Raw genomic sequence first — 26,687 nt, 5'->3', positions numbered from 1 at the left:
TAGGCAAGGACTTCATGACCAAAACACCAAAAGCATTGGCAACAAAAGCCAAAATAGACAAATGGGACCTAATCAAATTCCACAGCTTCTGCACGGCAAAAGAAACAGTCATTAGAGTGTATCAGCAACCAACAGAATGGGAAAAAATTTTTGCAGTCTATCCATCTGGAGAAGACCTGGAACCTACCCAAATGCCCATCGATGATAGACTGTACAGGGAAAATGTGACACATATACACCATGGTATGTTATGCAGCCATAAAAAACAATGAGTTCGTGTCCTTTGTAGGGACATGGATGAACCTGGAAACCATCATTCTCAGTGAATTGACACAAGGACAGTAAATCAAACACCACATGTTCTCACTCATAGGCGGGTGTTGAACAATGAGAACACATGGACACAGGGAGGGAAGCATCACACACTGGGGTCTGTCGGGGGGAAATAGAGGTGGGACAGTAGGGGGTGGGGAGTTGGGGAGAGATAGCATGGGGAGAAATGCCAGATATAGGTGAAGGGGAGGAAGGCAGCAAATCATGTTGCCATGTGTGTACCTATGCAACAATCTTCCATGTTCTTCACATGTACCCGAAAACCTAAAATACAATAAAAAAATTTTAAAAAAAGAAAGAAAGAAACAGTGGATCCATAAGTATTGTAGTGAACACATGCCACTTAATGGTATACTGATGATGAAAGAAGCAAAGATCATGATGAACTAAAAATTGAAGGGAACTGTGGATAGTCAGTAAGCTTGTTAGAGAAATTTAAGAAAAGATATGGTATTAAATTTTTATTATTACTTTGAATTATGTGCACATAATAGTTTTATATATTTATGGGTATATGTGATGTTCGATACAGGCATAAAATGTGTAATAAATCAGGATAACTGAGGTACCCATCACACCTTAAGCACTTACTATTTTTTTTGTGATAGAAGCATTCTGGTTTTACTCTCTTAGTTGCTTTAAAAACTTGTGGTGATAAAGCATCTGCTGATTATAAAGTAGTCAACAGATTCACTGACGAGTTCACTAAGGTCATCACAAAAATCTGACATAAGAATAGGTCTATAATATTGATGAACATCACTGTTTTTGGTGTTACTGCCCCAGATGAGACAGCCCCTATATGAAAAGGATACCAATGACAGAAGAACTCTGCTGAGACGTGTTAATGCAACAGGCAAGCATAATTATAAACTTGCTAAGATAGGCAAAAGCTGGAATCCTTGCTATTTTCCAGGAGTGAATTTCTCACCAGTCTATGATTATGATAAAAAGGCATGGATCACCAGAGACATCTTTCCTGGTTGATTTCACAAACATTCTGTACCAGTGGCTTGTGCTCACTGTGGGGAAGCTGGCCTGGGTGATGACTGCAAGATTTTGTTATTGCTTGATAACTTCTGCTCATCTTACAGCTGACATTCTCATAAAACTATATTTATGCTATGTACTTTCCCCCAAGTGTGACTTCATTAATTCAGCCCTGTGACTAGGGTATCTTTAGATCAATGAAGAGTAAATATTAAAACACTTCCTTAAAGAGCACACTATCAGCAGTGAGCAGAGGTATGCCTGCGAGTGACATTGTGAAAATGTGCGATGGGCTTATTGAAAGACTAGAGCAGCATGCGTTTGTTACAGAACAAGAAATCATGTCAGTTTATAAAACCAAAAAGAAATTTCTAAGACAAAAACTTTAGTTATGAGGCAGATAACTCTAAAGGAACCACTTTAAAATGCCATCGAACAGAATTCCTTCTTATCCCTAGAGGACCCACTTCCAAACTATTTCACTGCTGCTGTTGTTTTTTCTCCGAAAAATAAAATGCCCTATGCAGTAATCTTTTACTCAAGATATAGCATCGTAGGCAGAGGCAGAAAGCTTGCCACTGTTTGACAGCTGATACAGATATTCTGATGATTCTACCGTATTACTTAGTTATCCGGAACGCATTAGTTTTTTACTGTATTAACGGTATGTCATATTTTTACTTTTAGGTACTTATGAATGGATAAGTGTAAGAAACTGACTGCTTATTGGTAGCATAAAAATTTAGTTAGGAATGATGGTGATAACAATCACAGATTGTCCACATGGGTGGCTGAGACAGTGACACCTTTGCATTCTAATGGTTCAATGTAGACAGCTTTGTTGCATGCACAAAATTATCAAAAGTATTATATAAAATTGCCTTCAGGCTATGTGTATAATGTGTACATGAAACCTAATTGAATTTTGGGTTTATGCCTGGGTACCATCCTCAAGATACCTTTGTATGTACCTGCAAATATTCCAAAATTGAAAAAACCCCACCAAACCAACCCAAATCCAAAACACTTATGGTCACAAGCATTTCAGACAGTGGACACTTATAATTATTGACAGAGCAGGACCTATATTTTAGAGCTATGTTTTCAAAAAATACAGCCTTTTTGTTACTCATTTCCTCCACTGCTGCCTCTTTTTGTTTTCAGTTGTGACATGTTTTGATTCCCTTCTCATTTCCTTTTGTACATATTCATAGTTATTTTCTTTGTGGTTATCATGGGAGTTACATATAACATTCTAAAGTTACAACAATGTAATTTAAATTGATATCAAGTTAAGTTCAGTTGTATACAAAAACTCTTATACAGCATTGTCACTGTCCCCCTACTTTGTTATTGATGTCACAAATTACATCTTTATATACTCTGTAACTACTAAAGAGCTTTGTAATTATTTTTATGCCTTTGTGTTTTAATTCAGGTTGCTAATAAGAAGTAGAGTTATAAACTAAATAATACTGGTTTTTATGTTTGACTGTCCAGTCTTGCTGGACATAAAATTCTTAATCGTTATTTTTCTTCCAACGCTTTAGTCATATCTCTGGCCTCCCAAGCATCTGCTGAGACGTCAGACTCCCTTATTATTGAGAATCCCTTGTATATAATCAGTTTTTTCTCTCTTGCGGCTTGCAGATTCTCTTTCAACAATTTGATTATAATGTGTCCTTTGGGTTGATTCTACTTGAAGTTCATTGAGCATCTTGGATTTGTGGATTCATGCATTTCCTCAAATTTGGGAAGGTTTTGGTCATTATTTCTTCACATAATCTTTCTGATCCTTTCGCTCTTCCCCTTCTGGGACTCCCATAATATATATATTGGTATATTTGATGATGTCCCATAAATCTCATAGGTTTAGTTTACTTTTCTTAATTCTTCTTTGTCTTTAGAATTGATATAATCTTTCTCATCCTATCTCTCTTCTACTATTCCTCTTCTCTCTTCTCCCATAATGTATATACTGGTAATTTTGATGATGTCCCATAAATCTCATAGGTTTAGTTCACTTTTCTTAATTCTTTTTGGTCCTTAGTATTGATAATTTCAAATACTGTATCATAAAGTTGGCCAGTTTTTTCTTCTGCTTACTCAAACCTGCAGTTGAACTTCTCTAATACATTTTTAAATCTAGTTATTGGACTTTTCAGTTGCTTCAGAATTTGTTTGGTTCCTTTTTATAATTTCTCTGTTGATATTCTCATTTTGTTCTTTTATTTTTTTGATATTCTTTAGCTCTTTGTATGGTCTCCTTTGGCTCTTTAAACATATTTAAGGCAGTTGTTTTAAAGACTGCCTAGTTAGTAAGATGTCTGTGCTTTCTCAGGGTTGGTTTCTACCAATTAATTTTGTTCCTTTGAATGGGCCATGTTTTCCTGTTTCTTTGTATGCCTGGTGGGGTGAGTGTGTGTGAAACTGGGCATTTGAAAAAGCCATCTCTCCCAGTCTTTGCAGGCTAGCTGTGTGCTGGGAAAGTCCCACTAATTAGCGAGGTTTGCTCTAAACGTAAGAATTGGCCTGAGGTAAAAGCTTATGGTCTTCTCAGGTCTTTTCTGAAATGTATGTTGACTAGGCCTGTGTGTGGCTTTCTCAATTCCCCTGTATACATGGTTGCTTTTGAATGTGTTAGTTTCTATAAGAAAATAGCCTGTTGCATGGCAACAGTGATGTCATCTTGAAGCAAAACTACCATGATAACGGATGTTTGACTCCTACATACCAAGGTGTTCTATGGCAAGTTCTTTAGACAATGCCTGTAGCATTGATAATACCTAATAAAGATGTATCTAGCCTCTACAGTGGTCATGACTTTTGCCAATATAACCCCTTATGAAGATGCTTATTTAATATTTACAGTTTGGCAAGAAAGTCTGAGACATTACCAGCTGCACATGTCTTTACCTCTGATTTTTTATGTAACTGTGGGGTAACAAGGACAAAGAGCTTCCTATTCTGAAATTTTGCTGGATGTCACTCAGAGTGTGGAACTGAAAGAAGGAGGAGGTTGAGGGGAGAGGAATTTTCTAGGTATGGTAGTCTCCCTTTATCCATGGGGTATCTGTTCAAAGACCTCCAGTGGATGCTTGAAATAGCAGATATTACTGAATCGGATGGCTGTCAGTTGGAACACTTTTCTGTTTGTGTCTTTCACCTGCAAATTTAATGACTTTTCCATTGTAACTAAGCATTTATCACACGCAACTTTTGCAGTTTGAGGTGCAATAGCACAACTTGCAAATTTCTGTTTCCTTTTTCACAATTTCATGAATGGAAGATTCATATGTACCATAGATATTAGCAAGCTCAGCATATGATTTCTATCCTTATTAAGTTGAGAACTTTCACCTTTTTACTCACTGAGAGGGCCATAAGGTGCATCTCTTTGGTATATTTGAATTGCCAGCATCACTACTCTTGTGCTTTGGAGTCATTATTAAGTAAAATATGGCTTGCTTAAATACAAGCACTGCTACACCATTACAGTCCATCTGATAATCAAGATGGCTGCTAAGTGACTTACGGGCAGGTAGCATATACAGTGTAGGTACACTGGACAAAGACAAAATAGGACAATGTGAGATTTTGTCACACTACCTCACAGTACACATTTTAAAACTTACGAATTATTTCTGGAATTTTCCATATAATATTTTTGGAATGTGGCAGACTGCAGGTAATTGAAACTACAGGAAGGAAATTAGCAGATAAGGGGGGACTACTATAGTGACAGTATAAATATCTGAATTCTTTACTTTTATGAATGATTATTATTATTTAAATAGCTAGAACCATCATGCTAAACCTGTTAGCAAGGATAAAGATTTACAGCTGTGCAATTAAGCTACAAGTTTCCCCAAGTGAATTCTAAAAACTTCAAATTTTATGAATTTATAGCTATTGCCTGGAATGAGGAGAAAGATGAGGGTTGTATGGTCACAATTTTTGGAAATGTTAAGATAAACAAATAGTTAAGTTTGTAATTTCTGAGAATATTTAATGTACAGCAGAAATTTTTAAAGAAATTAGTTTGTCTTAATATATCCTTCAAGTATTTAGCCATACATATTTTATTTTATTTTACTGAGTATTTTATAGCACTACTGTATTAAGGAGTCAAATCTGGGGACTAAATCCATAGCAAACCGATTAGAATTGCTATAGAGCAGTGCCTCTCAATTTTTTGCAATTTATGGAGCATTTCCACTGTCACCTCATTTCATTGCCTATACAAAAAAGATCTCTCCACAAGTTTATAGCATTAAAGGCCTACATCAAAAAGTTAGATCTCAAATTAACAATCTAACATCACACCTAGAGGAACTAGAAAACCAAGGATAAACCAAACCCAAAGACAGCAGAAGAAAATAACTAATATCAGAGCAGAAAACAATGAACTTGAGATCCAAAATCCCATACAAAGAATGAACAAAACCAAAAGTCTATACCTTGAAAGGATAAACAGGAATGACAGACAAGTTGAATAACAAAGGAAAAAGGATGATTAAATAAGCACCATCAGAAATGACAAAGGTAACACTATCAATGATTCCACAGATATAAAAAAGATCCTCAGAAAATAATACAAACACCTCAAGCACATGAGCTAGATAATGTAGAGCAAATAGATAAATTCCTGGAAGCACACAATCTCCCAAGACTGAGCCAGAAAGAAAGTGAAACCCTGAACATTACAGTATCAACAAGTTATGAAATTGAATCAATAATAAAAAGCCTACCAATCAAAAAAGCACTGGCCCAGATGGATTCGCAGCTGAATTAAACCAGATGTACAAATAAGAACTTGTACCCATCCTACTGAAATTATTCCAGAAATCAGGTAGGAGGGAACTCCTTCGTAACTCATTCTATGAAGCCAGAACAACTGCCCTGATACCAAAACCTGGCAAAGACACAATGAAAAAAGAAAACCACAGGCCAATATGCCTGATGAATGAACATACATGCAAAAATCCTCAACAAAATACGTTGAATCCAGCAGCAAATCAAAAAGTTAATTCACCATGATCAAGCAGGTTTTTATTCCTGGGATGAAAGGTTGGTTCAACATACGCAAATCAATAAGCGTGATTCACCACTGGAACAGAATTAAAGACAAAAACCATATGATCATCTCAATAGACATGGAAAAAGCCTTTGATAAAATCCAACATCCTTCTTGATACAAAACCCTCAACCAACTAGGCATAGAAGGAACAGACCTCAAAATAATAAGAACCATCTATGACAAACCCACAGCCAACATCATACTGAATGGGCAAAATCTGGAAGCATTCCCCTTAAGAACAAGAATAAGACAAAGATGCCTACACTCATCATTCCCGTTCAAAAAAGTACTGGAAGTCTTAGCCAAAAAAATCAGAAGATAAAGAAATAAAAGGTATCCAAATAGGAAAACAGGAAGTCAAATTACCTCTCTTTGCTGATGATATGATTCTGTACCTAAAAACCCTAAAGACTTCACCAGAAGACTCCACGACCTGATAAATGACTTCTGTAAAGTTTCAGATACAAAATCAACATACAACATTGGTTTGAACTAATAACATTCAAGCCGAGAGCCAAGTCAAGAACATAATCCCACTTATAATAGCCACATACAAACAAAATACGTAGGAATACATCTAACCATGGAAGTGAACGAACGACAAAATACTGATGAAAGAAATCACAGACGACACAAACAAATGGAAAAACTTCCATGTGCATGCATTGGAAGAATCAATATCATTAAAATGTCCATACTGCCCAAAGCAATCTACAGATTCAACTCTGTATCTATCAAACTACCAAGGTCAGTTTTCACTCAAATAGCACAAAAACTATTCTAAAATTCATATGGAACCAAAAAGAGCCCAGATGGCCAAAGCAATCCTAAGCACAAAGAACAAAGTTGGAGGCATCACATTACCCAACTTCAAACTATACCAAGTCTGCAGTAACCAAACCAGCATGGTACTGGTACAAAAACAGACACAGAGACCAATGTAACAAAATAAGAGAACTCTGAAATAAAGCCACACACCTACGAGCATCTGATCTTTGACAGTCAAGAAAAGAAGCTGGGAAAGGACTCTATCCAATAAATGGTGCTGGAGTAGCTTGCTAGCCATATGTGGAAGAATGAAATTAGATCCCTACCTTTCACCATATACAAAAATTAACTTAAGATTAACAATTAAATGTATGATCTCATACCATATAGGAATCTTAGAAGAAAACCTAGAAAATATCTTTCTGGACACTGGCCTTGGTAAAAAATTTATGATTAAGTCCTGAAAAATAAATGCAACAATAACAAAGATTGAGAAGTGGGGCCTAATTAAACCAAAAAGCTTCTGCACAGCAAAAGAAACTATCAACAAAGTAAGCAGATAACCTACAGAATGGGAGAAAATATTTGCAAACTATGCTATGCATTCAACAAAGGACTAATAAGTAGAATCTAAGAAGAACTTAAAATCGACAAGATAAAAACAAGCCCATTAAAAAGCATGCAAATGATGTGAACTGCCATTTCTCAAAAGCAGACATTCAAGCAGCCAACAAACATGAAAAATTGCTCAATATCACTAGTCAAAGAAAAGCAAATCAAAATCACAATGAGATACCATCTCATACCAGTCAGAATCGCTTTTGTTAAAAAAGTCAGAAAGTAACATATGCTTTGAGGTTGTGGAGAAAAGGGAATGCTTATATACTGCTGTTGGGAATGTAAATTAATTTAGCCACTGTGGAAAAGAGTGGAGATTTCACAAAAACTCAGAACTATCATTCAACGCATTGATCCTATTTCTGGGTATATACCCAAAGGAAAATAAATTGTTCTGCCAAAGAGACACATGCACTTGTATGTTCATCACAGCACTACTCACAATAGCAAATACATGGAATCAACCTAGGAACCTATCAATGATGGATTGAATAAAGAAAATGTAGTACATATACACCATGCAAAACTATACAGCCATAAAAAAGACTAAAATCACATCCTTTGCAGCAACATGGATATAGTTGGAAGCCAATATTGTAAGTGAATTAACTCAGGAACAGAAAACCAAATACCACATATTCTCACATGTAAGTGGGAGTGAAGCATTAAGTACACATGGACATAAAAATAGGAATAATAAATGCTGAGAACCAATAGAAGGGAGAGGAGCAAGGGCTGAAAAACTCCTTGTTGGGTACTATTGCTTACTACCTGGGTGATGGGGATTATTCATACCCCAAATCTTAGTATTATGAAATATACCCATGTAACAAACCTGCACATATACTCCCGAATCTAAAATAAAAGTCGAAATTATTTAAAAAGCTTCTAAAAAAAATTCACCAATAGAGTAGTCTCTCCTTTAGAGCTAAGTTAGGAGGAACAAATAAGGTAACGTTTATTACAGTACTTAACATAGGACACTACATTAGTATAAACTTTTAAAATTAAACTTTTAAAGATAATTATATAATATGCAGTTGTAAGAAATATTGGGAGATCCCATGTCTCTTTACTCAGTTTCATCCAATGATAATATTTTACTAAAACATAATACAATGTTCCAACCAAAATATTCACATTAAAACAGTGAAGATTAATGTAAAATTTTTAAGTTGTAAGAAATGTTACATATGCCATATATAAATAACTGAATCATAAAGTACTATTACATGTTCAAATGTATGCTTTCTAGAATGTTTGACATTTAGGCATTAGGTCAAAATAATCTAGATATCAAAACTAGACAGAGATACTGAAATGAAACCATTTATAGATTGATCCCTCATGAATGTAAATGCCAAAAATTAAAAATAATGAAATCCAGCAATATGTAAAAATATATCATCACAATTAAGAAGTATTTATTCTGGAATGCAAGGTTTGCCATTTGAAAATCAATGCAATTCACTCTATTAATAGAACAAAGGAGAAAGATCATATGATAATCTTGATAGGCAAAGAAAAAGTATTGATAAAATTCAATACCTATTCATGATAGAAACTCTTAGCAAGCTAGTTATTAAAGAGAACTTTGTTAATATGAATAAAAGGTTTATTAAAAATCTGGAGAAAACTTTACACTAACTGGTGAATTACTGAAAGCTTTCTGTACACATGTAAGCTACATGGTAAAAAAGAAAAAAATAAATAAAAAGCTTTCCCTAAGAATCAAGAAATAGAAAATAATGCCTGTCACAACTTCTACCTATCCTTATACTAGAGGTTCTAGTCAGTGCAGTAATAAGGAAAGAGAAGTAAAAGGCCTAAGAACTAGAAAGGAAGAAATTAAAATGTCCTTATTTGCAAATATGGTTTCGATGTTTGTCCCCTCCAAATCTCATATTGAAATGTAATCCCCCATGCTGGAGGTGGGGCCTGGTGAGATGCATTTGGGTCATGGAGGCAGATCCCTCTTAAATGCCTTGGTGCCCTCCCCATGGTAAGAAGTGAGTTCTTGCTCTGTGAGTTCACATGGGAGCTAGTTGTTTAAAGGAGGCTGAGTCCTCCTCCTCTCTCTCTTTCTCCCTCTCTTAACATGTGATCTGGCAGCTCCCCCTTTACCTTCTGTCATGATTTGAAGCTTCCTGAGGCCTCACCAGGTGCAGAAGCCAGCACCAAACTTCTCATATAGCCTGAAGAACCTTGAGCCAAAATAAACCATTTTTCTTTATAAATTGCTCAGTCTCAGGTATTCCTTTATAGCAATGCAAAAAGACTAACACATTTCCAGATGACATGATTGGGATGCAGAAAATTCAAAAGAATTTACAAACTATTGGCATTAATAAGTGAATTTATCAGTTATTGCTGGATATAAGGTAAATATATGTAATAGTCAATTATATATATACCAGAAATAAAACAGAATATGAAATTTTAAAGTTAGATTACCACATACAAAGGAGAAAAAGAAATACTTAAATCTAAAGGAAGATGTGGAAGACCACTACTGTGAAAACTACAAAACATTTTTCATAAGAAATAGAGAAGACCTAAATAAATGGAGAGATATAACATATTCATGGATTGGAAAACAATATTATAAAGAAATCAGTTCAGCCCCAATTTATCTATGGATTAAATGAGATTCTAACCAGAATTTCAGCCACTACTGTTTGTTTGTTTTTCTTGATTTTGTCAGGGTATAAGCCAATTTTGAGATTTATATGGAAAAATAGCCAAGTCTATCTTAGAGAACAAAGCTGGGCAATTTGCACTACCAGATAATAACATTTACAACCAGAGTTGCTTAAAGCAGTGAGATATTTGTGCAAATACAGACAAACAGACTAATAAAATAGAACATGGTCCAGAAACAGTGTATGCATTATACTGTCACGTGTACAAAATTACAATACCTTTTCCACCAGAAAGGCTAAAATGAAAAAGAGAGACAATATCAAGCATCAGTAAGGATGGCCAAAACTGGGACTCTTACATACTGCTGGTGAGAAGGGAAATTGTTAACAACTACTTTGGAAAACTGGAAGTGGCTACTGGAAGTAGCTAAGGCTACATATCCTATGTCACAGGAATTCTGCTTCTAAGAACCATCCAACAGATCTGTGTACCTATGTCCATGAAAAGACATACATAAGAATGTTCATAGCAACACTGTTCACATTAGCTGCAAATTTGAAACAACCCAAATATCCGTCTAAAGTAGAATAAGTTGTAATACATTCATACATTGGAATATTGTTTTTTGTTCTGTTTTTGAGACAGATTCTTGCTCTGTTGCCAGGCGCCATGTCGGAGTGCAGTGGCGTGATCTTGGCTCACTGCAACATCCGCCTCCCAGGTTCAAGCAATTCTCTTGCCTCAGCCTCCTGAGCTAGCTGGGAGTATAGGTGCACGCCACCATGCCAGCTAATTTTTGTATTTTAGTAGAGATTGGGTTTCACCAATGTTGGCCAGGATGGTCTCAATCTCTTGACCTTGTGATCTGCCCACCTCAGTCTCCCAAAGTCCTGGGATTACAGGCATGAGCCACTGTGACTGGCCTGGAATACTGTTATACAGCATTAAGCGTAGAAAAAATTATATCTATATCCAACAATATGAAAGATGCTCAGACGGACAATGTTGAATAAAGGGAGCCAAATACAAAAGAATATACGTATGAATCCATTTATTTTAAGTTTGAAAAAAGGCAAAACTAGTCTATAATGTTAACAAGTCTGGACAGCTGGGCTGAGATTATAGCATCTTAAAGTGGATACAGGAAGGCTTCTGGGGTCCTGGTAACGTAAGTTTATCGGTTAGGATACTGTTTACAAGGATGTGTTCCCTTTGTGAAATTCATTGAGCCACACAGTTATGTTTTGTGCACTTTTCTGTATGCATGTTGGACTTCAATAAAAAGTTTTAAAAATTACCAAATTGTTCAGATTATCATCATCCAGCTTTTCCTTTGGCAACTCTTGCTTTTAACTGTAGTGACAGCATTTATGTCTGATGCTTTTTTAGAGACTCTCCCATGTAAATGGAACTACTTACATACTCTTTCCCTGTCTTACATAATTTGGCTTCTTGCTTGCATCAAAGAACCACTTTGAAAGCCAAAAATTTAATAACTTTCAGCTTTGGGAAAAGTTTAAGAGAATAGCTGAATTAAATAGAGGGAATTTGAGAGAAAATTAGCTTTCCCCAGCATGATGCAGACTACAAAAAGAACTAGGCAGAGACCATGATGAGGAAACCAGACATTCTTTCCTATTCCATTTAGAATTATGAGTGAGAATCACCCAGGTTTCTGCAGCAAAAGTAGAGTAGAACATTCATCTAATAGGGCAACCTCCTGAAAGTTACTGATGTTATTTAATAGTGTCTTTGTCAAAACACAGTAACCTAGGTCAAAGGCTGAGGCCTGAGACAAGGCTGAGAAAAGGGAAGTCACAGGGTATCAGTGAAAATATATTTGCTGGAAATGATGCAAGGCTCAAAGTGGGTACACTAAGCTTTCTGGCTAGGAATTATCCACTGACCACCTCATCAGATAATACACAGGGAATGAGATGCATTTTGGTGAATCAGGGAATTTCTTTGTTTTGCTGAAATTTTGTGATAATCTCTTCATATTCTCTTTCACTCTTAGTAATTTTAAATAACTTTAAAATGCAAAGATGGCCATCATTATATCTGATAACCTGGTAGAAAAGGCAGGGTACAGGACAACTAAGGAATATTTCCAGACAACTGGCTATGACTTCTTACTGTGTTTTCCTAAATGGCCAGAGGGATAGGGATGGAGGATATTTGTACCCCTCATATAATGTCATCATTCCTATAAACATGGTATGCTTTCATCATTTAGTTAGAAGTAACTTCTCATAACAAATATAAGTTGTACTTACTTCACAGAGTTGTAGTGAAAATTACTTGATATCTGTAACTTAGCATTCAATAAATATTAGTTGCTATTATTAGTAGTAGTAGACACAGTAATATCTCTCCCTAGCTAGTAACAAGATGTAGTGATAGGTCAGTTACAGTTATTCTTATCTAATATTGCATTAATAGCGAGTATTCCTTATCCATTAGAAATGGAGATATGAAACTGGTCTAATCAATTTAGAACTCTTTCAGGATGGGGGAAGGAGAATGGAATTATCTTGCTAGTACCTGAGAGCCCTGGTATTCAGGTCTACAGCTATCCTGATGAAATGGTTTTAAATCCTTCAGTACCACATTGAAGACTGGATCTACGTGGTGGTGTCTGAGAGAAGCTGACAACTGGTCCCTTTGGATGCAAACAGCATTACAAAAACAAAACACAAGATCTATAAATGGAGAGGCTTGTATAAGGTTTTTCAAGCACTTACAAAGTGGAAATATTATTAAAACTTCTTTGTTTTAGAGGAGTTTCACAGAAAAATGAATTCTAGTACAATCCTGAGGGTTCTTTGCCTAACTTAGGAATAATAAATAGGAAGAAAAGGAATTGGATTTCTAAGTATCAGTATCGCACAACTTAGTGGCATTAGATAAACTGAATTTAAAAAAAAGATATTAGTGTTGATATTACAATTTTTTAAAAACTTTCATTTCTTATATTATAAAGTTTAAATGAACTTTTAAATTCATTCTAAGGCTTCTGATCTGTCTTCTTTAGAATACTACAGTTTAAAATGATTCTAGCAGCTTCTAAACAAAAACAGATCACCCATCAAATCCGAAATCCCATATGAAATACTTTGCCTGATATAGGAGAGAATTCTTTTGAGAAATGACATGTCTGTGTCTAAATAAAGGATTATATAAATTTCTGTGTTGGTTAGTTTTAATAATAGCACTAACGATAATATTAAGCTTTCTCTGAAAATCTTATGAAAAGATTGAAATATCCTTTTGACTTTTTGATAAATGATGACTGTAGTAATCACTGAATATAAATTTTCATATAAACACAATTCCAACTTGTGTATCGACATTGTACTGTTTGTCAAGTCTTAATTCTTCTTTTTATAAGGCACTGTCTTTACAAAGAAAGTAATTCAAATTAACCAACCATGTCCTCCAAATAGAAATGATACTAAGCATTGATTTAAATAAAAGCACTTAAAAATAGCATTAATTCTTACCAACTCCAGAGGTTATTGATTCTGCATCAATGTCACTAGCTCTTTTTCTTGCCACTTCAGCTAGTGCCAATTCACCTTTATCTAGTGCAAGGTAATGAATATCCTGAGGAAATAAAGCAAAATAAAAAGTTGATCCAAAATGAATCTTGCTCAAGTTACAAAGAAGATTTTCAAAGAAACTTATTGTTCAGATTACAAAATAGAAACAGTTTATAAATATTCTTTTCTATATTTTAAGATTCTTAGTTTTCTAGTATAAGCAAATTTTCCTGAATTGGAGATCACAGCTATAACTAAAGGCAAATATTTAAATAAATTATTTTAAGCTGTGAGGGAAAATACAAGTTTTTAATAAAGTGACATACTCAGTTTTGTCAGGGAATAAAAATGTTAATTGTTATTTTTCTTTGGTAAGACATTAATATGTGAGAGTTTGTCTTCAAATTTTAATTGTACATCATGCTAAGTACAATACAAAGGATACTAAACAGATGTGTTGCTGTGCCTGGCATGTATTTGTTATAATATTATTGGTATTTTGAACTCACTTAAATAATTAGTACCTACTATGTGCTGGGCACTGATTTGGAGTATGGCCATCAATTATAATACCGTATCTCAAATGCCTATGTGCCCAGTGGGGAGACAGACCACTGTAAACCAGTAGTTAATTATGTAAAAGTTTGATATATTTTACAGCACATATTTGCAGAGTGCTGTGGAGCCAAAGAGGAACTGATATCTGATCGGAGTCTCCAAGGGTGAGTAAGAAGAATTACTCTAAGAGGGGGAAAATGGAGAAAATGTGAGTGACAGTGAATGAATGACATCTGGTGCAGATATGCAGAGAAGCTTGAGAAAACACAACTCTCTCAGGCAATGGCAGATCTTTCGCTATGGAAAGAGGGTTGGATGTGTGGGAGAAAGTAGTGAAAAGTAATACTGAACAAGTAAGTAGAGCCACTAAAAAGGATTTAGAACTCTTTTTGGTACACAGATCAATTGGTGGAATGAAAATTTTATTGAAATAAAAATGGGAAAAGAATATGAAAAACCAGTTTACAGTGAAGAAATAAACATAAATGGCTTATAATCATTAAAAGATATGTGACCTTATGCAAATAAATGTAAGCTGAAAAATGTAATTTCAAATTGGATAAATCTTTAAAAGTAAATAATAATTACAGGTTGCAAAGTTTGGGGAAAAGAGGCATGTAACATTTAAGTTACTGGGAATATAATTGTTTAAGACTTTATAATGCAAGGGTCAGTAAGCTATGGGTCAAATCTAGCCTGCTTATTAGATAGTCCTCAAGTTAAAAATGGTTTTTACTTTTTTAATGGTTGAAAAAACTGTGCTCAGTCACTGCTATTGAACTCTGAGTGGCTTTGAAATTAGCTTTTGCTGCAGATTTGAAAAGGTTTCAGGCTAAAGTTACAAAGTAAAACAGTGCTTATATGTGAAACTTATATGTGAAACATACTGTGAAAAAGTCATTTTATCGAGAACATTGTTTGAATTGCAAGTAATGTCAGGCTGCATTACATACTTCCTGCACTGTCAAAAGTTATATATATATATATATATATATATATATATATGGTGATATCTCCATTCCTACACAAATTCCCAGCAATATATTTTCTGATTTCAAACTACAGCAGTGTTTTTCAGACCTTGATGCAAGTGGAAAGGAAATTTACATATTCCAAAATCCATTTAACTGTGCAATTGAGGAACTTTAATTGGAAGTGATTTGCAATGTAATGACATGCTAAAAGGCATTCTAGCCTTTTAGCTAATAGAATTCTAAAAATGCCTGCCAGTCTGTGAATATAATCAATTAAAAGCATATACTCATGGACTGATATCAATATTTGGCAATACTTATCTACGTGGAAAGACATTTTCAAAGGTGAAATATGTAAAATCTCATTGTAGATCAGCATTAACAGATGAATGTTAGCTGAAGATTTTGATGATAGGAACACCAGCTTTCAAACCCAACTAAGTGAAATGTTACCTCCTCTGAAAAGGATTCCATCCTTCACATATGTACAGCTGTATCACAAAAATTATACTCTTCTAATTTCATCAATAAAAATTTATGGAAATTCATTTTCTATCTTGTTATATAAGTACCTACATAATAACTTTACTTTTGCCTCTTGGCCCACAAAGCTCTAATATTTGCTATCTGGCACTTTGTAGAAAAAGTTTGCTGGCCCTGTATTTTAACAATATTATCATAATTTAAAATGTACTTTTGGTAAATCTTTCTAAGGAAATGATGGACAGTGTCCAAGATTGGTAATTAAAGCATTGTTTATAACAGTGAAAAATTGGAAACAACTTAAACGTACAATCAAAATAATCATGTGGTTTTTACTTTTTAGTCCAAGAATAGCATGTTACTTTCATAAGAGAACCTTACAGTCAGAGAAGAATTTGGTACGTTGAAAATATATACTTTTTTCAACTTATTTAAGATTTTTGCATCTATTCTTTTAAGAATAGTCTGTGACTTTGTTTACTTGGACTGCCCTTGACTGGTATCAAGATTACACTGGCCTTACAACATGAGTTAGGTAGCTTTCCCTATTTTCTGTTCCTTGACAAAATTTGTATTTGATTCATTATTGAAAGCAAAGGACATGCAATACATTTAAGAGGCAAAGGACATGCAATACATTATTGAAAGCAAAGGATATGCAATGCACTTGAGAAGACCATTACTAAAGAACATAAATGACCATCTGCTTAAAATACAGACATACACATGCTTATATGTAGGAAGACTACACATGTTTAAAGATTTCGTTTTGACCCAGAATATTCTGTAAAATTCAGTGGAGTTCTAATCAAAATCCCCTCAACTTGCTAAGTTGATCTTAAAATTAATATGTCAAAATAGATGGTCAAGAATATCTAAAACTTATTCTAGTTAATTTTAAAACTATAGAACATTGATATACAGCCATATAAACCAAAGAAAAGAAGCATACCCATATATAGATCATTCTGTTTGTGAGTTACCATTATAAGTACTTTATGTTTAGAAGTGTTATAAGTGTGGGCCATAAGATCTGTGGTCAACAAATTATTTCTGGAACATTTTCTCCCTCTCGTTTTCATATTATTCCTTAATTCTCTAATTTCTCGCCTGTATTTTTAAAAATAGTTCTAGGGAATTGTGGTCATCTATTTGAAGAGGGCAAATTAAAACATAAAGATAAAAGAGATTGTGTCTTTGTTGCTCAGGCTAGATTCAAACTCCTGGGCTCAAGTGAACCTTCTGTTTCAGCCTCTTGAGTAGGTGGGACTACAGGTGCTAACTAAAAGGGCAAACCTTAATAGTTCTTAAATTCATATTATGTCTCTACCATGAAAGTCTTAATTTCATAATCTGTTTGGAAACATACTATGCAGTCCATTTATTTGCTGATTCACTTGTGGGCCTCCTCATGATTCATATATTTGAATGCGGACTTCAGCAAAATGGATTCAAGAGTATATTTCCATAATTCTATGCCCCTCAGTCTGACAGAGTTAATTAAGGTTTAGGATCTGGTGAAAGACATATCTAGTGTCTATATCACCTCTCAAGTGGCTATCTTCTGGCTTCATTTTAAAAATAATTTTTAATAGATTTAGACTGGGAATTTAGTTTAAATGTTGAATTTACACAATTAAGTGCTATGATATGAATGTCCCACCAAAACATGTTGAAAATTAATTGCCAATGTAATGGTATTGGAAGCTGGGGCCCTAAAGAAAGGATTAGGTCATCAGAGCTCTCCTATGATGAATAAATTAATGTTGTTATCACAGGAGTGGGTTAGCTATCAAAAGAAAGGGTTTGTTGTAAAAGTGAATTTGGCCCAATTTCCTTTCTCTGTTTCACATGCTTACATCTGCCTTCCACCCTTCACCATGGAATCACCCTTACCAGATGCCAGCACCATGCTCTTGGGCTTTCCAGCCTCTAAAACTGTTAGGTGAATAAATCTGTTTTCTTTATAAATTGCCCAGTCTGTGGTACGCTGCTATAGCAGCAGAAAGTGGATTAAGACAACAAATATCTGGGAAATGGTCACAGTCTAAATGAATAAAAAAAATAAAACCCACTTGGTTGTGTATTTCATTTTTATGTCTTTTACCTGATTAGGCTACCACATACAGGAATAATGAACATGCAGCAAAGCTCGTTTAGACTAACTAATGCTAAGGTACTGTTAAGTCTAAATATACTGAAGAAATTACAAGCAAGTGGCTACCACCAGGGTAGTCATAGTCATTGTAACATTAGATTTAATCAACAGATATTAGCTAATCAAAAATCATTCAGTAAATAACTGTGGGATGTTTACTATGTACCAGATACACAGATGAAGTTTCCATGAAGCTAATGAAGGTTCATTACCTCTTAACTGTAGAAGTCCTTTCTGGAATCTAATTTTGTACCTGAAAATTTAAGTTCTTTTTCTTAAAATATATTCCTCAAATTATATCAGCTTCAGGCCCTATGAAACATGGATCTACCCCTGGCCAGATGCCTAGCTATCATGGTTCTAACAGTCATGGACTATGTTATTATACGGTTAGTTGTTTAGAATCATGTGTCTGGAAGACTCAAGTATATGCTATGTACAAGAGACTCACTTCATCTCTGAGGACAGACTAAAAGTGAATGGATGGAAAAAGATACAACATTCAAATAGAAACTGAAAGATTGGAGATAGCTATACTTCCATCAGACAAACAAGACATACTTTTAGTGAACAGCTATAAAAAGAGAAAAAGAAGATCATTTTATAGCAATAAAGGGTTCCGTTCATCAAGAAGTTATAAAATTGTAAATGTATTTGCACTAAACATTGGAGCACATAAATACGTGATGCAAATATTAATAAATTTGAAGGGAGAGAGAGACTGCAATATAATAATAGTAGTAGACTTCATTATCCCCACTTTCAACAATGGATCATCTAAACAGAAAAATCAATAAAGAGACATCAATTTAAACCACAATTTTAAAAAATGGACCTAACAGATATTTTATAGCATCAGCATCTAACAGAAACAGGAAATCAATTCTTTTCCAGTGTACATTCTTCAGAACATATTATATGTTGGGCCAAAAAACAAGTCTTAAATTTAGGAAGACTGATATCATATTGAGTATCTTTTCTGACCACAGTGGCACGAAACTATAAATAATAAGAACAATCTTGGGAAACTCACAAGTATGTAGAAATGAAGCATCTTTCTGAACAACCAGTTGGCCAAAGATGAAATTTAAAAATACATTGTGACAAACAAAATGGAAACACAATGTACCAAAACTTCTGAGATATAGCAAAAGTAGTCCTAAGACAGTGTTTAGTAAAAAATGCCTACTTCAGAAAAGAGTATCTCAAATAAACAATCTAACATTACACCTCAAGGAACTAGAAAAACAAGAATAAGCTCAAACTTGGAAGAAAATAATAAAGAGAAAAAAGACACAAAATAGATAGTAGAAAAATAATAGAAAAGATCAAGAAAACTAAAAGTTGGTTTTTGAAAAGATAAAAAAAACTGACTAACCTTTAGGTAGACTAACAAAGAAAAAAGAGATGTGATTCAAACAAAATCAGAAATGAAAGAGGAGACATTATAACTGCATACCACAGAAATACAAAGAATCAAAATATACTACTGTGAACAACTATATGCCAACAACTTGGATAACCTAGAAGAAATGAATGAGCTCAGAGAAACATGCAATGGACTAAGGATAAATCAGGAAAGAAAGAAACAGAAACTCTGAACAGACCAATAATGAGTAAGGAGACTGAATAAATAATCAAAAATCTCCCCAAAAAGAAAAACCCTGGATCTGATGGTTTCACTGCTGAATTATACCAAACACTGAAAGAAAAAGTAAAACCAATCCTTCTCAAGGCCTTCCAGAAAATTAAAGAGGACGGAATACTTCCAAACTCACAATGAGGCATTACCCTGATAACAAAGCCAGGCAAATAGACTACAATAAAAGAAAATTACAGGCCAATATCCCTGATGAACATAGATGAAAAAATCTTAAACAAAATACTACCAAACCAAATTCAATGGCACATTAAAAAAGATCATTCACCATGATGAAGTGGTATTTATCCCAGAAGTGCAAGTATGGTTCAACATATATAACTCAGTAAGCGTGATACACTGTGTTAACAAGATGAAGGACAAAAACTGCATGATAATCTCAATAGATACAGAAAAAGCATCTGACAAAATTCAATATCTGGTCATGATAAAAACTCAAAAATATGGAAGGAATATACCTCAACACAAAAAGGGCCATATATGATAAGCCCACAGTTAACATCATACTCATTTGTGAAAAGTTGAAACCTTTTCCTCTGTGATCAGGAATAAGACAAGGATACCTACTCATCACTTTTCTATTCAACACAATACTGGTAATCCTAGCCAGTGCAATTATACAAGGAAAAGAAGCCCAAAGTATCCTTACAGGAAAGGGAGATACAAAATTCTGTGTGCTGATGGCATGATCTTACATACAGAAAAACAAAAATATTTTAGAACTGATAAACAAATTTGCAGGTTGCAAAAGCAACATACAATTGATTTTGCAGCTTACAAAATCAGTAAAGTTACAGGTTATAAAATCACCATATAAAAATAAGTACTCTTTCAATATACTAACAATGAATTATCCAAAAAAGGATAATTCCATTTCTACTAGCATCAAAAAAGAAAATATATAGAAGCAAATTTAACTAAATAGATGAAAAGCCTAAACACTGAAAACTATAAAACGTAGATGAAAGAAATTAAAGAAGACACAAATAAATGGAAAGATACTGGCTGGGCACGGTGGCTAACGCCTGTAATCTCAGCACTGAGGTGGATGGATCACGAGGTCAGGAGTTCAAGACCAGCTTGGGCAACATGTGAAACTCTGTTTCTATTAAAAATACAAAAATTAGGTGGGTACGGTGGCAGGCGCCTGTAATCCCAGCTACTCAGGAGGCTGAGGCAGGAGCATCACTTGAACCCGGGGTAGGGGTGGGGGGGGGATGGAGGTTGTAATGAGCTGAAACTGTCACTGCACTTCACCCTGGGTGACAGAGTGAGATTCCTTCTCAAAAATAAATAAAAATAGAAAGATAAACCATATTCATGGATTAGTAGAAACAATATTGTTAAAATGTTCATACTACCCAAAGTAATTTACTAATTGAATGCAATTTCTATCAAAATTCCAATGTCATTTTTTTTTTTTTAAGCAAAATAGAGAAAACAGTCCTAAAGTTAATATGGAACCAGATAATGTCCTAGAGAGCCAACAATCTTGGGCAAAAGAAACAAAGCTGAAGGCAACACAATAACTTCAAAATATATTATAAAACTACTGAAAAAAAGAGCGTGGTACTGCCATAAAAACAGGCACACTGAACAATGGTACAAGATAAAAGCCCAAATATAAATCCAAGTATTTACAGTCAACTGATTTTCAACCAAGCGGCCAAGAACATGCAAAGGGGAAACAACAATTTATTGTCCTTTCAAATTTACTTAATAAATGATGTTGGCAAAACTGGATATCCATGTGCAGAATAATAAAATTGGACCCTTACATCAAACCATATATAAAAATAAACTCAAAATGGATAAAAGATAATATGTTAACCACAAGACCTGAAACTTTTGGAGGGAAAAGCTCCTTGACATTTGCCTAGGCAATGATTTCTTGGCTAGGACTCCAAAAACACAGGCAGCAAAAGCAAAAATAGAGAAACGAGACTGCAATGAATGAAACAGATTATGGACAGCAAAAGAAAGAAGTAACAGCGAAGAGTTAAACCATGTGTTAGGAGAAAACATTGACAAACCATACATCTGATAAGGGGCGAATACCCAAAATATATAGGGAATTAAAACAACAATAAGAAAACTCAATCAAAAGCTGGTAAAAGTATCTGAGCAGACATTCCTCAAAATAAGAGAGATGGATGCCAAGTGGATATATGAAAAATGATAGGCATCTCTAATCACCAAGGAAACGCAAATTGAAAACACAACGAGATATCGCCTCATGCCTGTTAGAAAAGGTAATAATGTCAAAAAAAAAAAAAAAGTGTTGGTGAGGATATGAGGAGAAGGGAACCTGTGTATACTGCTGCTGGGAATGCAAATTAGTACAGCCATTTTGGAAAACAGTATGGAGGTTTCTTAAAAAACTAAAAATACCATATGATCTAGCAATCCTGCTTCTGGGTATATATCCAAAAAAATTGAAATTTATATGTCAAGCAGACATTGGTACTCCCATATTTATTTTAAGATTTTTCATAATAACCAAGTTATGGAAGCAACCTAAGTGTCCATCAATGGATAAATGGATAAAGGCAATATGGTATATCTACACAACGAGATATACAGCCTTTAAAAAAAAGAATTTTTTTTCATTTGTGACAATATGGATAGAACTAGAGGACATTATGCTATGTGAAAGAGGCCAGGTACAGAAAGACAGATACTCTATCATCTTACTTGTTATATATGGAATTAAAAAAAAAATTGATTTTATAGAAACAAGGTGATGACAGAGGCTGGAGGTGATGGTCGTGGGGAAAAGGAAGATGCCGATCAAAATATACAAAGTTTCAATTAGACTATAGGAATAAGTTTAGTAGTCTTTAACACTAAATGATGACCACAGTTAATAAGACCACTCTGGCCTGGTCTTATTAACATTTGAAATACACAATACATTGTATATTGTATAATATAGTATAATGTACAATGTATTGTATATTTCAAAATATTTGTTATTTTTTATTTCATTTTATAAGACAGGATCTCATTCTGTCACCCAGGCTAGAGTACAGTGCCACGACCATGGCTCACTGCAACCTCGAACTCCAGGGCTCAGGTGATCCTCCCATCTCAGCCTCCCAAGTAGTTGGGACTAGAAGCACATGACACTCCACTTGGCTAGCTTTTTTTAAATTTTGTTTTAGCTTTTTGTAGAGACAAATTTGCCATGTTGCTAAGGCTGCTTTCAAACTCCTGGGCTCAAGAAGTGCTGGGATTAAAGGTGTAAATCACTGCTCCTGGCCTTCAAAATAGTTTTAACATTATGATCACAAAAAATAAATTGGTAAGGTAACAATATGTTAATTAGCTCAAGGGAATCTTTCTGCAATGTGTACATAGATCAAAACATCGCATTGTACCCCATAAATATACACACATCACTTTGTACCGCATAAATGTACACAACTGTATCTGCCAATGAAAATTATAAAAGAATAATGCATCTTGGAAAGTCACAATAAAACACTGTAAGATGTATAGTCTTTTATTTTTTTTCTGTTGGTCCCTTTTTGGAATTACCATATCAAATTAAAATATCGTTTCACAAGTCTAAATGGACAATATACACAATAGATTTGAAAAATGTCATACTGACAATTTTCAACTTTTACTTCAAACCAACCAGTGTTACTTAGTTGATAGATGGTTAACTTATAAAAGTGTTACTAACTTGGAATCAAGTATTCAGAAAATATTCAGAAGAATGAATACCACTGAGTGTCTGTCATTCTCAATGACAATTTTATAATTTATCATTTGCCAATTTGACTTATATTAGCATCATCATTTAGCACTATTAAATGAAATTGGCTTCCACTCAACAAAAGATGACAAACTGACAGTATTTGGACATGATCCAGATTTCAAAATTTACACATATTCTGTCTATACATCTAAGATCTAAAATAAAAAACTTACTGCTCCTTGGACTTCATTACCTTTCACAGAAGACTTTTGAGTGTGCTACCAGAATGAATATGCAAGTTTATAGCAAAAAGTATTTAAAGCAAAAAAAATCTTGAATGGAGTTTCATCTTGAATCATACTTTGGATCAGTTATTGACAGATAATTATAAGTAATGTAACATATTTATGTTGTTATAACCTTTTCTAATTTGTGTAATGCTCCTAGGATTGATAGGTTTCTATCAGATATGGAAGCATTAACAAAGACATTGGAACAGCTTATACATATTTACGATTACCGTGTTCTTGTCCTGGATGATGTTTTGATTAGTTCAAATCAATTGATAATTGAAAAATTTTATTCATATGCCACAGCTTTACAGGTTTAAACCTTGTTCAGAGTTGCCTTCAACACATTCAAATTCATGCTATTTCACTTAAACATAAATGTGTAAAATATTGATACAATCCTCTTTTTGTTTATTTTAAATAACATTTCCCTGTGGACAAATCTAATCAATAAGCAGCTTTAAAAATTGGGGAAAAATATTGTTTCTAATACCATGTTTATATTTTAGAATTATCGTATTTTGTAGCTTTGAGGAGAATTAATGTAATTTTCAAAATAAGGAAGTATGTTAAATAACATCTCACAGTTACATTAATAGAAATAAAAATTTAGTAATCAATTCTTCCTATCCATATAAATGTTCCACAGTCTTTCTTATATTAGGTAAGAACAATGAATCATCACTTTAAAAGAAAATATATGGAAAGAATCTATATTTTATTTTACCAAATTAAGAATTTACTTGGCTTGTCATATATTGTCATATTAGAATAAGTTTATAGGAATTACATGTTTTTGAAGGTTTTGTAGAACTCATGAATAAAACCAAGTGCTTCCTTTCAGGAGTTCTATTTTTGACCACTGTTTGAATTTTCTCTCTGAGGTTACCAGACTATTTAATTATATTTTATTTCTTATATCGATTTTAGCTATTTATATTTTTCTGGAAATTATTCATGGTTGGGAGGAGGCTTGCAAGATGGCTAACTAGAGGCACCAGCACTCACCTCCTCCACAAAGAAGGACCAGAATATCAAGTAGATAATCACATGTTGAATACAGCATTTAAGAGGGAACACTAGAATTCAGAGAGAAGTGACAGGGAACTTCTGAGACACAGAAGGAGAGGGAAGAAAAGTTGCCAGCCAGCCACGATTGGCACAGAGCCCAGACAAAACTCGACAATGCAGGGAAAAGGTAAGTGAGAGGTCTATAACAGTCTATTCTCCCAGGATGGACTCCTGCAGTCCTAGCTACAGGAGAGAGTCTCAGTCCTTGTGGACCTTGAGACTACTATAGGGACTGCTTGCAGTCCATGCAGTGGCACTGTTTCACACAGGTAGTATGCACTGCATCCCACATCCTCCAAGACTCAAACAGCTGTAGCATGACATCACTTGAGAGCCAAGGCACAACAAATGATATCCTTCCCTGGGGCACAACAGCCCCTGAATGTCCACATCACTGGAGACCTGCTGACATTTCCCCCCACATCAGCCCAGAAGGCTGTAGTACTATGGCACCAGCTAGACTCAGTGGTATGCTGAGGTATGCAGCACTCTAGTTCACCTACTGTCCTGCACCTGGGAAATGGGCAGTGATGTGCACTAGGGAGGCTGCTTCTGAGACAAAGGAAGCCAGAGCCAAAGTGTGCTCACTGGAGCCTGAGAGCCAACTTCCTGGGTCCACCGTGACTGACAGCAGCCCTTCCTTGCTTCCAGCAACAAAGCCAATGAGCACCTGCACATACCTTTGAGGTGCCCAGAGACCAGCCAACCTAGGCACCATCCTAAGATCTAAGGACAGGCCCACCGTACCCACTGTTGCATGAGTGCACTGTCCAGAGCCCTGAGAATTGATCTGCTTGTCTGCCATAGCCTGCAGTTGAATGAAACATTAAGGAGCTTCAGGAGAGGCCTATCTGGCCACCACTATTAGTGCCCACATATACCACTGAGGGGTCTGAGAATAGGTCTTCCCTGGTCACTGGCATCTGAGTACACTATGTGGGGTCCCAGGGATTGACCCATCCTATCACTGTCACTGGTGCCTACATGCATCGTTCCGGTGGTGGGGAGGCAGGGGCTTGAAAACAGGCCTGCCCACCACACTGTCAGTGACTGTGTGTACCATAAAGAAACCTGAAGATAGGTCTACTTTGCCCACTGCTTCCACTGGCCAAGCACACCATTTGGAGACTTAGGGATCAACCCATCCGATCCACCAACACTTGCACATGCCTTTTGAGAGCATGACATTAGGCCCATCCAGACTTCTGCCACAACTCCTGCCAACATTAACCTACATGTGCCACCTGGGAGATAGGGAGCAGCCTCGCACAGACTGCTAAAACGACTGGTGCCAGCATGTATTGCATAGGGGCCTGTAGGTTGTCTCAACACTGTTACTGTCACTGCTAACATCATACATGCTGCCCAAGAGCCCAAGGATCTACCCACCCACCCAACCACTGCCACTGCTGGTCCCTGAACAAGCAACCTGGAGGTCCAAGGGTCAGCCTGCATGGACTTACCTCTAGTACCTGCATATGTCACCTGGGGGTCCAAGAACTAGTGCATATCCAGCCCACCACCACCACCACCATTGCTGCCTGAGGACCAGCCCTCCTAACATTCCTATCTTCACCAAAGCCTCGCTATAGCTTTCACTAACAACTACACCCCAAGCAACTGAGGAATTAACAGATGCCACTAATGCTGATGACAGCCAATGAAATCATATGATGACTACTTGAGTGTGCCCAACCAGAATCAAAGCCAAATCAACCTACCCAACCAACACTGTAGATACATCTTTAGGAAGATGTCTTACCCCATTAAAAGCCAACTTATAAAACTGGAAGAAGCAACTGTGACACCAGAT

The 26,687-nt window shown here is 35.3% G+C and overlaps 1 protein-coding gene across 12 annotated transcripts in view; it reads right to left on the bottom strand.

Annotated features, from left to right (window-relative positions):
* Positions 1–26,687, bottom strand: part of LOC108299718 (WD repeat containing planar cell polarity effector) — a 510,874-nt gene that overhangs the window by 125,011 nt on the left and 359,176 nt on the right. For 9 of the 12 annotated variants that reach the window (XR_005199010.1, XM_017522162.2, XM_037736186.1 and 6 more), the window contains one exon: positions 13,936–14,038. The exons of 1 other annotated variant lie outside the window; for it this stretch is intronic. Coding sequence is in view for 10 of the 11 variants with exons in the window: in XM_017522162.2 (XP_017377651.1) it covers positions 13,936–14,038 (103 nt within the window). In the remaining variant the exon portion in view is untranslated. Of the gene's footprint in view, positions 1–9,353; positions 9,994–10,710; positions 10,728–13,935; positions 14,039–26,687 lie in introns of those variants that run through there. 2 more of the 12 variants (XM_037736189.1, XM_017522165.2) reach the window with 2 other exon arrangements.

Source organism: Cebus imitator, unplaced genomic scaffold (genome assembly GCF_001604975.1).
Source record: "Cebus imitator isolate Cc_AM_T3 unplaced genomic scaffold, Cebus_imitator-1.0 Scaffold23, whole genome shotgun sequence".
In the NCBI taxonomy this organism is placed as follows: Eukaryota; Metazoa; Chordata; class Mammalia; order Primates; family Cebidae; genus Cebus; species Cebus imitator.
The sequence above is the reverse complement of the archived record's forward strand: the minus strand, read 5'-3'. Positions and strand labels throughout refer to the sequence as shown.